This window comes from Mesoplodon densirostris, chromosome 4, assembly GCF_025265405.1.
Source record: "Mesoplodon densirostris isolate mMesDen1 chromosome 4, mMesDen1 primary haplotype, whole genome shotgun sequence".
Lineage (NCBI taxonomy): Eukaryota > Metazoa > Chordata > Mammalia > Artiodactyla > Ziphiidae > Mesoplodon > Mesoplodon densirostris.
The window spans coordinates 93,246,047-93,262,978 of NC_082664.1; the positions used below are offsets into that span (position 1 = coordinate 93,246,047).

At 39.5% G+C, this 16,932-nt stretch overlaps 1 protein-coding gene across 1 annotated transcript in view; it reads right to left on the bottom strand.

Moving 5' to 3' along the window:
• The window catches only part of FBN1 (fibrillin 1), a 254,966-nt gene that overhangs the window by 19,110 nt on the left and 218,924 nt on the right, over positions 1–16,932 (bottom strand). The window contains exons 56-60 of the mRNA XM_060096792.1: positions 16,251–16,382; positions 14,201–14,326; positions 13,421–13,627; positions 11,474–11,599; positions 11,094–11,216 (exon numbers count right to left, since the gene is read on the bottom strand). Of these exons, the coding sequence (XP_059952775.1) occupies positions 11,094–11,216; positions 11,474–11,599; positions 13,421–13,627; positions 14,201–14,326; positions 16,251–16,382 (714 nt within the window). The remainder of the gene's footprint in view (positions 1–11,093; positions 11,217–11,473; positions 11,600–13,420; positions 13,628–14,200; positions 14,327–16,250; positions 16,383–16,932) is intronic.

The following is a 16,932-nucleotide window of genomic DNA, read 5'->3' on the forward strand; positions in this document are numbered from 1 at the left end:
ATGGTTTCAATTCAGACCAAAAATGCATTTCTTTGGGGATCCAAGAAAAACCCATTCCCTTTAGTTATAGGAATGCAGAAATTTCTCAGCAAAGAAATGTCCAATAAATTATAAAATTTAAATGAATTAAAAAATGACATAAAAGATTAAGGATTCTCAAAAATTTCCAAAGCACTGAAAAGATCTATTCAAGTTAAAATATAAAAAGAAATGTTGGGCTTCCATGGTGGCACAGTGGTTAAGAATGTGCCTGCTTGGGCCTCCCTGGTGGCGCAGTGGTTAAGAGTCCGCCTGCCGGGCCTCCCTGGTGGCACAGTGGTTGAGAGTCCGCCTGCCGATGCAGGGGATATGGGTTCGTGCCCCGGTCTGGGAGGATCCCATATGCCGCGGAGCGGCTGGGCCCGTGAGCCATGGCCGCTGGGCCTGCGCATCCGGAGCCTGTGCTCCGCAACGGGAGAGGCCACAACAGTGAGAGGCCCGCATACCGCAAAAAGGAAAAAAAAAAAAAAAAGAGTCCGCCTGCCGATGCAGGGGATACGGGTTCGTGCCCCGGTCTGGGAGGATCCCATATGCCGCGGAGCGGCTGGGCCCGTGAGCCATGGCCGCTGGGCCTGCGCATCCGGAGCCTGTGCTCCGCAACGGGAGAGGCCACAACAGTGAGAGGCCCGCATACAGCAAAAAGAAAAAAAAAAAAAAAAGAATGTGCCTGCCAATGCAGGGGACATAGGTTTGAGCCCTGGTCCGGGAAGATCCCACAAGCAACGGAGCAACTAAGCCTGTGCACCACAACTACTGAAGCCCGTGAGCCACAACTACTGAGCCCACAAGCCACAGCTACTGAAGCCTGCGTGCCTAGAGCCTGTGCTCCACAACAAGAGAAGCCACCACAATGAGAAGCCTGCACACCGCAACAAAGAGTAGCCCCTGCTCGCCGCAACTAGAGAAAGCCCACCTGCAGCAATGAAGACCCAACACAGCCAAAAATAAATAAATTAATTAATTAATTAAAAAAAAAGAAATGTTGAGGGTGGAAATGAATTTCTCTGCTTGGTTCTCTCCTGTTTGCTGTTTTTAATCTTCTCAAATGAGCTGGTCAACCAGGTCAAACCAAACAAAACTAACTTTTTTGTTTAGATTCTCCTTTGGATAAAACAAAATTGAGTAATCAGGAAGGAAACAAAGGAAAGAAAAAAAATCATTCTGATAAACCAATAGCATTTTTTTAAAGACTGCCTACAGTATTTATCCAACATTATTTTCCACTTCTCAATAAAATCCTCTGCTTTGACCAGGCCTCCTTCCTCACTGCCAGAGCTTGTGGCTCTTTCTGAACTCCATAGCTATTTTAAACCTTCAAGAGATACAAAGTGTGTTCCAGCTTTTAGTTGAATTTTAATCAAAAAAAAAAAAACTGCAGAGAATTTAGAAATCTATCGGCCTACCTTCCTTCCTGCCTGGCTCTCTGCCTGCCTCCCTCCCTTTCTTGTGATCTTCTTTTATCACTGTATACAGAGCTGTGCTTGGAGCTGCAAATCAGTGCCAGTTCCTGGCTAGACTAATATCTGGAGTGGACCTGAACTTAAGAACAGCCCATATTTCTCCCAGTGCTGACATCTCTTAAAAAGGAGCCAATCCTGTGCTCTTTCCATTGCTGGGGAGTTGCTGTTTCTGCTTTTCTGGTTTCTGCATGATTGGCAGCTGTATGTCTTCTGCCAGCAGGTGGCCTCCCCTCTCTATGACCCCAGGGGACTTGCTAGAGCACCATCACACGGTTACTGAAGCTTACCTGCAAACAGGTGAGGGGGACAATTCAGTGATTTTTAAAAATTTTTTTATTTCATATTGAGGTATAGTTGATTAACAACGTTGTGTTACTTTCAGGTGTACAGCAGAGTGATTCAGTTATACATATACATGTATCCTTTTTCAAATTCTTTTCCCATTTAAGTTATTGTGGAATATTGAGCAGAGTGCCCTGTGCTAGAGAGTAAGTCCTTGTTGGTTGTCTATTTTAAATACAGTAGTGTATATACATCAATCCCAAACTCCCAATCTGTCCCTTCCACCCACCTTTCCCCTTTGGTAACCATAAGCTTGTTTTCTAAGTTTGTCCGTTTCTGTTTTGTAAATAAGTTCATTTGTATGATTTTTTTTTTTAGATTTCGCATATAAGCAGTATCATATTGCTTATATTGATAAGCAATTGATCATATTGAAATATTTGTCTTTTTCTGCCTGACTTACTTCACTTAGTATGATAATCTCCAGGTCTATCCATGTTCCAACAAATGGCATTATTTCATTATTGTTAATGGCTAAGTAATATTCCATTGTATAAATGTACCACATCTTCTTTATCCATTCCTCTATTGATGGACATTTAGTTGTTTCCATGTCTTGGCTATTGTAAACAGCATTGCAATGAACATTGGGGTGCAATTATCCTTTTGAACCATGGTTTTCTCCAGATATATGCCCAGGAGTGGGATCGCTGGATCATATGGTAGCTCTATTTTTAGTTTTTTAAGGAACCTCCATACTGTTCTCCATAATGGCTGTACCAATTTACATTCCCACCAACAGTGTAGGAGGGTTACTTTTCTCCACACCCTCTCCAGCATTTACTATTTGTAGACTTTTTGATGATGGCCATTCTGACTGGTGTGAGATGATATCTCACTGTAGTTTTGATTTGCATTTCTCTAATAATTAGTGATGTTGAGCATCTTTTCATGTGCCTCTTGGCCATCTGTGTGGCCAAGGGGCACATTTCTCCATTTCTCTTTGGAGAAATGTCTATTCAGATCTTTTGTCCATATTTTGATTGGGTAGTTTCTTTGTTTGTTTGATATAGAGCTGCATGAGGTGTTTGTAGATTTTGGAGATTAATCCCATTGGTCGCATCATTTGCAAATATTTTCTCCCATTCTGTGGGTTGTCTTTTCGTTGTGTTTATGGTTTTTCCTTTGCCGTGCAAGAGCTTTTGAGTTTAATTAGGTCCCATTTGTTTATTTTTATTTCCATTACTCTAGGAGACAGATTGAAAAAGATGTTGCTTCAATTTATGTCAAAGTGTTCTGCCTATGGTTTCCTTTAAGAGTTTTAAGGTATCAAGTCTTACATTTAGGTGTTTAATCCGTTTTGAGTTTATTTTTGTGTGTGGTGTTCAAGACTGTTCTAATTTCATTCTTTTACATGTAGCTGTCCAGTTTTCCAGGCACCATTTATTGAAGAGACTGTCTTTTCTCCATTGTATAGCCTTGCCTCTTTTATCATAGATTAGTTGACCATCGGTGCATGGGTTTATTTCTGGGCTTTCTATCCTGTTCCATTGATCTATAGTTCTGTTTTTGTGCCAGTACCAAACTGTTTTGATGACTGTAGCATTGTAGTATAGTCTGAAGTGAGACTATACTTGATTCCTCCAGCTCCGTTTTTCTTTCTCAAGATTGCTTTGTCTATTTGGGATCTTTTGTGTCTCCATACAAATGTTAAAATATTTTGTTGTAGTTGTGTGAAAAATGCCATTGGTAATTTGATAGGGATTGCATTGAATCTGTAGATTGCCTTGGGTAGTACAGTCATTTTGACAATATTGATTCTTCCAATCCAAGAACATGGTATATCTTTCCATCTGTGTGTGTCATCTTCAATTTCTTTCATCAGTGTCTTATTAGTTTTCAGAGTACAGTTCTTTTGCCTCTTTAGGTAGGTTTATTCCTGGGTGTATTATTCTTTTTGATGTGATGATAAATGGGATTGTTTCTTTTATTTCTCTTTCTGATCTTTTGTTGTTGATGTATAGAAATGCAACATATTTCTGTGTATTAATTTTGTATCCTGCAACGTTAACAAATTCACTGATGTGCTCTAGTAGTTTTCTGGTAGCATCTTTAGGATTTTCTATGTATAGCATCATGTCACCTGCAAACAGTGACATGTTTTACTTCTTTTCCAATTTGGATTCCTTTTATTTCTTTTTTTTCTCTGATTGCTATGGCTAGGACTTCCACAACTATGTTGAATAGAAGTGGTGAGAGGGGACATTCTTGTTTGGTTCCTAATCTTAGAGGAAATGCTTTCAGCTTTTCACCATTGAATATGATGTTAGCTGTAGGTTTGTCATATATGGGCTTTATTATGTTGAGGTATGTTCCCTCTATGCCCAATTCCTGGAGAGTTTTTTTTTTATCATAAATAGGTTTTGATTTTTATGCAAATGTATTGAGATGATTATATGGTTTTTATTCTTCAATTTGTTGAAGAATAAAATGTGAAATTGCATGTTCAGATGCTTAGTGCAGGGCCTGGCTAACACAAGAAGTGTTCAGTAAAAATGTGAACTGTTATTACTACTATCGTGAATAGTTTTTGTGTTTACTGTAAATTGTTCCTGCTTTACATTAATGTAAAGAAATGTGAATTAGATATTCAAATTTAGAGTGCAAATTTCTTATTTTTCATCTTTAAACATCTAAATCAGTTTAACTGAAAAGTGTTCCGAGACTACAAAATGGGTTGTTAGAAAAATACTGCACTTGTAGAGCTGTGTAAATCAAGTTTTCACCGGACAAGATACAGATACAGATTGCAAGGGGAGGTTAATATGAACCAGTTACAGTATCTATTCCCCCATTTCAAATCTTTGTCATTGAAGTGTAGTTTACCTTGTTCATGCTGATTCTAAGTGTTCTAAATTCGAAGTTATCAAATACATGTATATTAATAAAAATATTTTTAAAATTCAAAAAAATTTTTTTTTGCATTTTTATTTTTTGCATTTTTATGCAAATCTATTGAGATGATTATATGGTTTTTATTCTTCAATTAGTTGATGTAGTGTATCACACTGATTGATTTGCAGATATTGAAAAATCCTTGCATCCCTGGGATAAATCCCACTTGATCATGGTGTATGATCCTTTTAATGTATTGTTGTATTTGTTGGATTTGCTGGTATTTTGTTAAAGATGTTTACATCTAAGTTCATCAGTGATATTGGCCTGTAATTTTCTTTTTTGGAGGTATCTTTGTCTGGTTTTGGTATCAGGGTGATGGTGGCCTCACAGAATGAATTTGGGAGTGTTCCTTCCTCTGCAATTTTTTTGTAACAGTTTCAGAAGGATATGTGTTAACTCTTCTCTAAATGTTTGATAGAATTTGCCTGTGAAGCCATTTTGTCCTGAACTTTTGTTTGTTGGGGGTTTTTTAATCAGTGTCAATTTCAGTACTTGTGATTGGTCTGTTCATATTTTCTGTTTCTTCCTGGTTCTGTCCTGGTTCTGAGATTGTACCTTTCTAAGAATTTGTCTGTTTCTTCTAGGTTGTCCATTTTATTGGCATACATTTGCTTGTAGCAGTCTCTTATGATCCTTTGTATTTCTGTGGTGTCAGTCGTAACTTCTCCTTTTTCATTTCTAATTTTACTGATTTGAGCCCTCTCCCTTTTTTTTCTTGATGAGTCTGGCTAAAGGTCTATCAATTTTGTTTATCTTTTCAAAGAACCAGCTTTTAGTTTCATTGATCTTTTCTATTGTTTCTTCATCTCTATTTCATTAATTTCTACTCTGATCTTTTTGATTTCTTTCCTTCTACTAACTTTGGGTTTTGTTTGTTCTTCTTTCTCTAGTTGCGTCAGGTGTAAGGTTAGGTTGTTTACTTGAGATTTTTCTTGTTTCCTGAGGTAAGATTGTATTGCTATAAACTTCCCTCTTAGAAATGCTTTTGCTGCATCCCGTAGGTGTTGGATTGTCATGTTTTCATTTTCATTTTCATTCATCTCTAGGTATGTTTTGATTTCCTCTTTGATTTCAATGATCCATTGGTTGTTCAGTAGCATATTGTTAAATATTTATTAGGGTGTGCTGTGTCTTAGTTGTGGCACATGGGATCTTTGTTGCTACTTGTGGGATCTTTTAGTTGTGGCATGCAGGATCTTTAGTTGCACCATGTGGGATCTAGTTCCCTGACCAGGGATTGAACCCAGGCCCCCTGCATTGGGAGTGCAGAGTCTTAGCCACTGGACTACCAGGAAAGTCCCTAGTAGCATATTGTTTAACCTCCACATTCTTTTAGTTGATTTCTAATCTCATAGTGTTGTGGTTGGAAAAGATGCTTTACATGATTTCAGTTTTCTTAAATTTACTAAGGCTCACTTTGTGGCCCAGCATGTGATCTATCCTGGAGAATGTTCCATGTATACTTGAGAAGAATGTGTATTCCCTTGCTTTCAGATGAAATGCTCTGTAACTATCAATTAAATCCATCTGGTCTAATGTGTCATTTAAGACCTATGTTTCCTTATTGATTTCTTGTCTGGATTATCTCTACATTGATGAAAATGGGGTGTTAACAGTCCCCCACTAGTATTGTGTTCCTGTCAATTTCTCCTTTTATGGCTGTAAGTATTTGCCTTATATACTGAAGTGCTCCTATGTTGGGCGCATATATGTTTACAACTGTTATATTGTCTTCTTTGATTGATCCCTTGATCATTATGTAGTGTCCTCCTTTGTCTTTGTCTCTTGTAACAGTCTTTATTTTAAAGTGTATCTTGTCTGATGTGAGTATTGCTACCAGCTTTCTTTTGATTTCCATTTGCATGGAATACCTTTTCCAACCCCTCACTTTCAGTCTGTATGTGTCCCTAGATATGAAGTGGGTGTCTTGTGGACAGCATATATACGGGTCTTCTTTTTCTATCCATTCAGCCAGTTTACGTCTTTCAGTTGGAGAATTTAATCCATTTACACTTAAGGTAATTATCGATATGTATGTTCTTATTGCTGTTTTAAAAATTGTTTTGGCTTTGTTTTTGAGGGTCTTTTCTCTTCCCTTCCTCTTTTGTTCTCTTGGATTCCTCTTTTGTGTGTGTATCTATTGCAGATTTTCAGTTTGTGGTTACCATGAGGTTTTGATATAGCAGTCTATATGTAAACAAGATTGTTTTAAGTTGCTGGTCTTTTAATTTCAAATGCATTTCCAATATCCTGCATTTGTACTCTCCTCCTCTCACCATTGCTCATTTTGATATCCTATTTGGGTGTAGGTGATTTCCTACCTTTACTGTATGTTTGCCTTTACCAGTGAGCTTTTCCATTCATAATTTTCTTGTTTCTAGTTGTGGCCTTTTCTTTTCAGCCTAGAGAAATTCCTTTTGCATTTTTTGCAAAGCTAGTTTGGTGGTTCTGAATTCTCTTAACTTTTGCTTGTCTGTAAAGCTTCTGATTTCTCTGAATCTGAATGACAGCCTTGCTGGGTAGAGTATTCTTAGTTGTAGGTTCTTCCCTTTCATCACTTTAAATATATTGTGCCACTCCCTTCTGTCCTGCAGAGTTTCTGCTGAGAAATTAGCTGAGAGTTTCCTTGTATGTTGTTTCTTTTCTCTTCTTGCTTTTAATATTTTTTTTCTTTGTGTTTAATTTTTGCCAGTTTGATTACTATGTGTCTCAGTGTGTTCCTCCTTGGGTTTATCCTGCCTGGGACTCTCTATGCTTCCTGGACTTGGGTGACTGTTTCCTTTCCCACGTTAGGGAAGTTTTCAGCTATTTATCTCCTCAAATATTTTCTCAGGTCCTTTCTGTTTTCTCCTTCTGGGACCCCTGTAATGCGAATGTTGGTGCATTTAATGTTGTCCCAGAGGTCTCTTAGACTGTCTTCATTTCTTTTCATTCTCTTTTCTTTATTGTGTTCCATGGCAGTGATTTCCACCATTCTGTCTTCTAGCTCACTTATCCGTTCTTCTGCCTCACTTATTCTGCTATTGATCCCTTCTAGTGTATTTTTTTATTTCAGTTATTGTATTGTTCATCTCTGCTTGTTCTTTAGTTCTTCCAGGTCTTTGTTAAACATTTCTTGTATATTCACATTATATGCCTCCACTCTTTCCAAGATCTTAGATCATCTTTACTATCATTACTCTGAATTCTTTTTCAGGTAGATTGCCTATCTCCACATCATTTAGTTGTTCTTCTGGGATTTTATCTTGTTCCTTCATCTGGGACATATTCCTCTGTTGTCTCATTTTGTCTAACTTTCTGTGATTGATTGCGGTTTCCATTCTGCAGGCTGCAGGGTTGTAGTTCTTCTTGCTTCTGCTGTCTGCCCCCTGGTGGATGAGGCCTGTCTAAGAGGCTTGTGCAGGCTTCCTGATGGGAGGGATTGGTTCCTGCCCACTGGTGGGTGGAGGTATGTCTTCTCCCTCTGGTGGGCAGTGCTGTGTCAGGGGGTATGTTTAGTGGGCAGTTGTTTACTCAGGAAGACTTTATGCAGCCTGTCTGTTGATGGGTGGGGCTGTGTTTCTGCCCTGTTGGTTGTTTGGCCTGAGTTGTCCCAGCACTGGAGCCTACAGGCTGTTGGGTGGGGCCAGGTCTTGGTGAGATAAAGGCAGTGTCCAGGAGGGCTCATGCCAATCAGTACTCTCCAGAACCACCACCTCCAGTGTTTGTCCCCACTGTGAACCACAGTCGCCCCCACCTCTGCAGGAGACCCCTCCAGTTACCAGCCGGCAGGTCTGGCCCAGGTTCTTATGAGGTCACTGCTTTTTTCCCTGGGTCCTGGTGCACATGAGATCTTGTGTGCACCTTCAAGAGCATATTTTCTGTTTTCCTCAGTCCTGTAGAATTCCCGCAGTCAAACCCCACTGGCCTTCAAAGCCAGTTTCTCTGGGGGATCCTCTTTGCGTTGCCAGACCCCCAGGCTGGGGAGCCAGTGTTGGGCTCAGAACTTTCACTCCTGTGGGAGAACTTCTGTGGTATAATTATTTTCCAGTTTGTGGGTCACCTAGCCAGTGCATGTGGGATTTGATTTCATTGCGATTGCGCCCCTCCTACCATCTCATTCTTGCTTCTTCTTTGTCTTTGGATGTAGGATACAGTAAGTCCCCTACATATGAACCTTCAAGTTGTGAACTTTCAAAGATGCAAACGTGCATGCACATGTCCAATCAATCATGTAAGTTAGTTCATGTCTCTGGTGTACACTGTCGTGTGTGCATCCCCTACAAGTGGTTGTGCTTTTGTGTACTTTACTGTACAGTACTGTATAGAATACAGTACTGTACAGTATCTTTATTTCAAGCCCAGGATGTCTGGAAGCAAGTGTAAAAACAGCACTGGTGTAGCTGGTACTACTGTACTTTTCAAGGTTCTATACTGTAGGATTAAAAATGTTTTCTTTATTTTTTGTGTTTGTTTTCTTATGTATTATTTGTGTGCAAAGTATTATAAAACTATTACAGTACAGTACTATATAGCTGATTGTGTTAGTTGTGTACCTAGGCTAACTTTGTTGGACTAACGAACAAATTAGACTTATGAATGCACTCTCGGAATGGAAATCATTCATATGTAGGGGACTTACTGTATATTTTTTGGTAGGTTCCAGTGGGGTTTTTTTGTGAATAGTTGTTCAGCAGGCAGTTGTGATTTTGGTGTTTTCATAAGAAGAGGTGAGGTCACATCTTTCTAACCCACCATCTTGTCTCTGCCTCCAACCTTACAATACTATCTTTAACTACACCATTAAGAACAGCAGCACTTGCTGTTTTCACATCCAAGAAGGGGAATCCAAGAATCCCCTTCTTTCCTCTTACTTGGTTCCTACCCATCTCTCATGGGGTGAGTGCTGGTGCTTCATTTCCCCTGGGGTCATCCTTCTAGCCTCTTTCCTCTGTTTCAATAATACATGTATATGCACAACTCATTTTGATATTTAGTCATATATGCCAAGTATGTAGAAAAACTTAGACCTTATGAGAAAAATAGGAGGAAGAGTCTTATATTGTAAGTAGATCTGTAAAATTTTTTTGTATTCCTAAAATCAGAGTATTACAGATGTTTTTCATATTAATACATTGTAAAAGAACATAAATACTACTATACATTTAATTTATTTTCATTTTCCATTTCTTAATTGCTAGAAATTTTTAGGATTTTCTGCCCCCACAAGTTAGAAACATGCTGTAAATTTGTTTTGATTCATACAGATAGTATACACACTGAGAGACATTTTTCCCCTGAAGTTGGTTTTTCATTTACACAAATAAGTTTGTGGAAGTGAGCTGTAGCCTCACGCTGCCCAGAACTCACTGTGATCCACAGATGTAGAATAAGTTCTATGTTTTAAGACAGAATTTTTGAGTAGCTCTCTCAACTTCCTCTCCCCATACTGCAGGATTATATAGGACTTGTGCTGCACAGGGAAATTTCAAGCATTGTCCATATGTTATCCTGTATTACCTGCCTCTTAACTCTCCCCCTTTCAGCAGACAGAGGAAAAGGGTTGATGGCTCTACTTCTCTTTGCTCTTCTCTTCCACTCCATCCCACCATTTAACTTCCTTTACTTCCCTTTTTCTCCTCCCAGGCTTCATGGCAGAACACACTAACTCTTATTCTGCCATCTGGTCTATCTTTCCTTCTTCAAATTATCCTTGAGTCTGACTCACTTGTGCTATTCACTCAATATGTGAAGTTCTTATTACGAGAACAAATTTATACCAATATAATTTTGCAAAGGATAACTTCTGGTTGATCAGGAATTTCTGCAGAGAGTTTTGATGTTTCTTAATTCTTTGTAATATCTGTGTCTCAAATAAGCTGCTGAGGGTCAGGAATGGCCCTATTTTGCAGAATAAAAACCTAGACAAAGTGTTTACTTAATTAGGCACAGTGTTCTCTAGGATCATGGCACTGATTAACCTGAGGTAGGCAGGACCATGCTGGGCTATATAGTTATTGAATAGGCTGATTACATCCTTTCTGTTTTCTGTTTATTGCATTAATGTGATCAGGTATCTGATCCACTTGAGCCTTGGAGAGCTGGCCCTGCTGTCTGAGATGCTCATGGACATCCCCCATGGATGCCCATGGGGCAGGCAGTGAGGATGGCTGCTGCCACTGGTCCTCTGCAATCTCCCTGGCCTCAGCCTCCCTCCAACCAGAATAGGAGGTGGGTCACAGGGAGGCACTTACCCCAGGGAAGCACTTCTTGCCTGCAGAGAGGGTCTTTCAGCTTTGGATCCCTCAAAGGCACAAGGAATGTGACCATGTGCCCACGAGACAGATGAGTGGGTGGAGGAAAATTCTACTTTACCTTTGCAGCTCCTTCCATCCTCCTGCAGAATGTAGCCTTTCGGGCATGAACACTGGTAACTTCCTTCTGTGTTCTTGCAGATAAAATTGCAGGGTTTGGGGGCCTGGTTGCACTCATTCAGATCTATGATCAAAGAGATACAATGTGACCACCCATCTAAAAAGATGCCTAAATGCTCAATACCCACAGCATCTAACAAAGAATCCTAGTTTTGAGGAAGGAAAAAGTAAATTCTGTGTAGTCTTTGATCACTGTCTTACATTTCCTTAAGAAATTACATAGGCTTTTTAGATTTTTAGTTTGGGTTTTTTTTTTTTTTTCACCATAATGTACAATTTCCACCTGGGAATAAACCTGAGCATCAGAAATAGAGCACTTACCTATGCAGGCAGTTCCGGTTATATCTGGAGTATAGCCAGTTTTACAAATGCAGTGATAGGATCCTCTGTCATTGACGCATTCCCCATTCCGGCAAACATCATGAATAACCTTGCACTCGTCAATATCTATAATTTAATGAGTAAAAAGTAAAATGAGAAAGACATTATAAAATGGACAACATTCATACATAGGGGTCACTTCACTGTAAATACTAAAACTGTGTGACTATATTATGGACCTAAGGAATTAAACCAAAGGGATGACAGCATATGTTTCATATGTAATGGTAACTGTATTGAAAGGGAAATGAATAACTTTATTAGACTATAGGGGAAAACTTAATAATTGCCCTTCTAAATTTATAGTTTTTCTCCATTGGGTTCAGAGAACAACCATCTCATCTAGACATATTTATTAGCTCCTTGCTCCATCTCATGCCATCAAGCTTGCCTCCTCCAGACATCTCATAAATGAATCACAGCAGAAGATCCTTTTGATAAGGAAATCCCATTTTCTTCTAATAGTGTATGTCCAAAACAAGGAAAGTTTTCTTTCTATTCTTTTTGTTGTGTTTAAAGTTAATCCTGAAAAATAACAAATTGCATACTACTGGGGAAATGGGACCAAACTTCCCTCCTTTGGTTAAGGGAGGCATCAGTGGATCACTGGGTTGAGTTTTTGCAGCCTGCTAGGGAAGAGAGACCCTTATTCACAGCTCCACCACAGGGAGAAAGATTTGGTCAATATGTACTCTTGGGCATTAAAGACACTGTCCCCCATATCTTGACCCATCTGTTTCCTTACTGCTTGGTGGGATGCCAATACCAAGTGAGTTCTTAGCCTTTGATTGCCAAGTAACCATTTTCTATCAACAGCTCTTATTTTTCCTGATTTTTTCAAGTTTACTCTGAAATGCAGTTTAGCATACCCACCTTGGTCTCAAGAAATGAGTCTTTCCACTGTCTCATTTTCATATCCTCCGAAGAATCATAAACTGCTTTTGGTCATTCCATCTTATCTATTCTGTCTTTTACCACATCCAGTTCTGTTATTCTACCGTTAGCCACATCTTTCTAACATGAACACAAATCCTCTTTAATCTCTTTCTTCTCCTCTCACTTCTAATTTCCTCCCAAGGAGCTCAAAAAGTCTTTCTCCTTTCTCTTTCATGAGACTAAAAACAATTTCAGTTACTGTTGATAAACACAGACCTGAAATTTTTTTCAGTTGCCTCAGACACCTCAACAGCCTCCTCATCCCTCACAAGTTCAAGCAACTTGCAGTTTCCCAGAGGCAATTGTCTTAATTGCCAATACAATCGCCCCTCCATATCCAGGGCATTGGTTCCAGGACCCCCTCACTGATACCAAAATCCACGGATGCTCAAGTCCCTTGTATAAAATGGCATAGTATAGTTGGCACTGCAGGTTCAATCAGCCTCGAATCGATATCAATCCAGGGTTGGTTGGATCTACGGATGTGGAACCTACAGATATGGAAGGCTGACTGTGTATCAGCGTTGTTTATACTTCTTTCATGCAGTGTATTTCAGCCAATTTTATGAGATAAAATACACATTGGTGGACTAGTTTAGGAATTTAGTGATCATTTATTCCAGAGTTTATCTAAAAAAATATATTCTGAGTAACCAGTAGCTGACTTATAACAAACTTTGGCTTGAAAAGTTGAGGACTCATAATGCAGAGGCAGGGACTCAAGCACACACAATTTAATCAGACCAAGGACACTTTGGTAACATGAACTTGAATATCTAAAATACCATAATGAAGACTCTTTGTCAACCTATACTATGCAACTCAGCCTAGGCCATATTATAGATTTGGTATTCTCATCTGTTCTTACTGAAACAAATTCCCTGAAAGTATTTTTGGACCATAAATGAAGTACCTGCTCTGTTAGTCAAAAATCAGAACAAAATAAAGTACCTGCTCCATTGGTCATAAACCCTCGGCCATGGGGGCAGAGTTTTTTGAAAGCCACAGTGCCCTGGAAAGGGCAGATCTCACAGTGGGGACCCCAGCCTCTCCCTCCATCGCAGCAGCATTCAGACTTGGTGACTGGGTTCCTGTTGCTTGAGCCGATCTGACACATGTTTTGGAGCACCTCTGTGAAGCAGTACCCTTCCCGGTTGTCTGGAAGGGACATGATATTGTAAAGAGAATTTGGGGGAATTTTAGGAGCATAACAAGGTATTCAGAATTTGGTCAGATATAAAACCCAAGAAGGATGTTAACACTTTACCCTGGGTGAGAAGGAGCAAGAAGGGAAAGCTGGAAACGGCAGTAAGAGAGAAAGGATAACATCTGGGGAAAATAAGAAAGACAAGAAATTCAGTAAGTGGGCAGAAAGGCATTGGCCTCAACAAGGTTATCACTCTATCTGCTCCCAGAAATATGGGGGAATAGTCTTGCTATAGAGGGGGTCAGAGAAACACTTGGAAACTGATCCTGAGGATCAAGGGCTTAAAAAGGCAGCTGAGAAAGAAATTCCAAGCAAGTGATTCAATGATACAATTAGCAAAGGAAGAAGTTAGCGGCAGGGTGGTGCTAAACCCAGTGGACAATCACGGTCATTGAGTCATCTCCAAAATATGAACATTTTTAACCCTTGCTCAAATTTCAACAGTTTCTATCATTTCAAATAAGAGATCTGGTTTCAAGTGTCCCAGTGGGGGGTTACAAAAGCATCCTGTCATCTGTACTCACCAAGGCACTCATCCTGGGTGGGGCTGGCTGTGAAGCCATCATTGCACTCACAGGTATAGCTCCCCCTGGTGTTGAGGCAGCGCCCGTTCTCACAGATCCCAGGCTTGGTCTGACATTCATTCTCATCTGTGTGGTTTAATTGAAGGGCCAAAAACAAGAGGAGTCATCTGTCTGCTTTGTACAAAGATGGATTCTTTTTCTTTTAAAAATTTAGTTTGTGAATAGGTAACCTATTCACATTGTTCCAAATTCAAAAGGTACAAAAGAATATTCAGCAAATGTGCCCCTCCCTCCCCTTTCCCCAGCCACCAAACTCCCCTCCTGGGAAGCAACCAGTGCTACTGCCAGTTTCTAAAGTATCCTTCTAGAGATGAATTATGCCCATACAAACAAACACAACCATTCATGCATGTACCTCCACCCTTTTAAAAACATAATTGATAGCATTTTTATATACTTAAACAGATGATAGCATTTTAGGTACATTTACATTTTTCACTTAATAAAATTTAAAACTTTCCATATCTGTACATGTAGAGGATTCTCAAAGGATTATTTTAAATGAAGGAAAAAAACCCTTAAGATCAATCTGTTAAAGAAATATTACAAAACTTCACTAGAATAATGTCTGTGATGGTCAGTTTTGACCTGAGGGAGTTTATCTATACTAATCTTCTGATTCAATGTAGATTATGCTTATTATAATACTTCAATAATATCAAGGAATCATAATTCAGTCTCCCAGGTTTAAAAAAAGCCTTAAAATAGCTGGAGAGTCTTATGAGTGTTTAGAAAGATCGTAAAGTAATTTGCCTAGGCGCTTCCAACTGAGAATAGTTTCAAGCCCCTGAGGCAGAGATCTCCTTATGAGAGGCAGAGGCTTGGAAGGTGACATTCAGAACAACGTTAAAACAGCTCAAAATTCCCAATGCCAAGGCCACTCTGATACCAATTAAATCAGAATATCTGAGGTGGGACCTGAGGTCTCTGAGTGATTCCAGTGTGCACCTGAGGCTGAAAATCACTGATCCCAGAAGATCCAGTGTATGATCATAAACCCACATGCTTTTTCTGTGCTTTGAAAGTCTGCTCTTCAACTTCCGTTTAATTCTGTATCTTACAGAGTAAGAGGACAATGAGGTTCTTAAGCTTCTTGACCAACAACATAAAATATACTTTCCTGATGTGATTGAATATTAAAAAGGAAAAGGATACATGTGGGAATTTTCTAGTATTTTTTTCTTATATTTACTGACTAAAGCAGAGGTCAGGAAACTTTTTCTGTAAGTAACAGTAATGTTATAGTATTACTATATAATATACAGTCAACAGTTTAGGCTTTGCAGGCCATTTGATCTCTTGTTGCAACTGCTCCACTCTGCTCTGCTATTGTGGCATGAAGACAGCCATGGAAAATAATGAATGGTTACAGCTGGGTTCCAATATGAGTCTCTTTACAAAGACAGCTGGCAGACTGCCAGGCTGAATTTGGCCCTAGAGCTGTGGTTTGCCAATCCCCGGTCTACTATGGTTTTCAAGGCTGAAGCCACATTAGAATCACCTGGGGAGCTTTAAAAAAATGCCAGTGCCTGGGCCTCAAACTAGACAAGACCAGTTTCTCTGGATGTAGATCCCCGTGGTCTAGTGATGCTCCCGGTCCACAGGGACCAGGCATCTGGACTCAATGTCAGAGTGGTGGTAGAAAGTTAAGTCAATAGAGAGGTATTCCAATGTGGTGGAAAGAACTGACCCCCAAACAACAAAGGAGTATAAAAACAGTAAAGAAGGGACTAGAGGAAATACCTGGTCTTCTAATCCTGGCAGCAAAATGGGCCTAGAAAGCAGGCAAAGGCCAGCTCAGAGGAAGAGAATGATGTTGCTGGTGGAATTCATAGATAATCGAGAGGCAAGGGGACCTCTACAGGAAGTCATGATGTGAGGTAAGAGAGGCAGGAAGAACACAGTGTCCACAAGGACCCAGAGCCCACGTCTCTTCTGTCCTTTGTCACTTCCCACTCATTCAAAGCTCCTTTGGTGGGGATGCCCTTACCTACGCAGCCTTCTCCATCGGGTCTTCGCTGGTACCCAGGTCCACAGATGCAGATGTATGTGCCAATGAGGTTCTTGCATTCCATCAGTTTTTCAGCACAGTCATGTTTTCCCTCTTCACACTCATCCTCATCTGGAAAGAATGTACAACCACAAATTCATAAAAGGAGCTGCCTTAATTTCCTGCCTTTTAAACACAAAATGGTATTCAGTAACTAATTTTCATTGACACTATTTCAGCATTAATCTACTTCCTTTTGCACTGTTGGGAGGTGGTCTCAAGATGGGAAGGAGTCTTCTAACCCCCTTTGAACTTAATGAAGAAATTTCTCTCTGATAAATTCTTCAAAGGCAGGAAGTGTGATTTCCAATTCTTTTTGACGAATTGAACTAAAAAGGCCTTACAAAAGGCTTTCAAAATATGATGATAATTATAACAACAGCATTATCATACGGATATAATAATAAACCAAAGCTTCCATTATACAATACTTATAACAATATAATAGATTATATCTTAATATCAGAATAATATATTAGAATCATTGTGAAATATAATAATGAAAGTTTTGGTTTTTGTACTTTGAGGAAAAGGCAAGCATCCACAAATATCTTCTTCTCTACTGGTTCTTCCCTCCATTTCCTTTTTTTTCTGTAAGTGTGGCTCTTCTTCATTCATTACT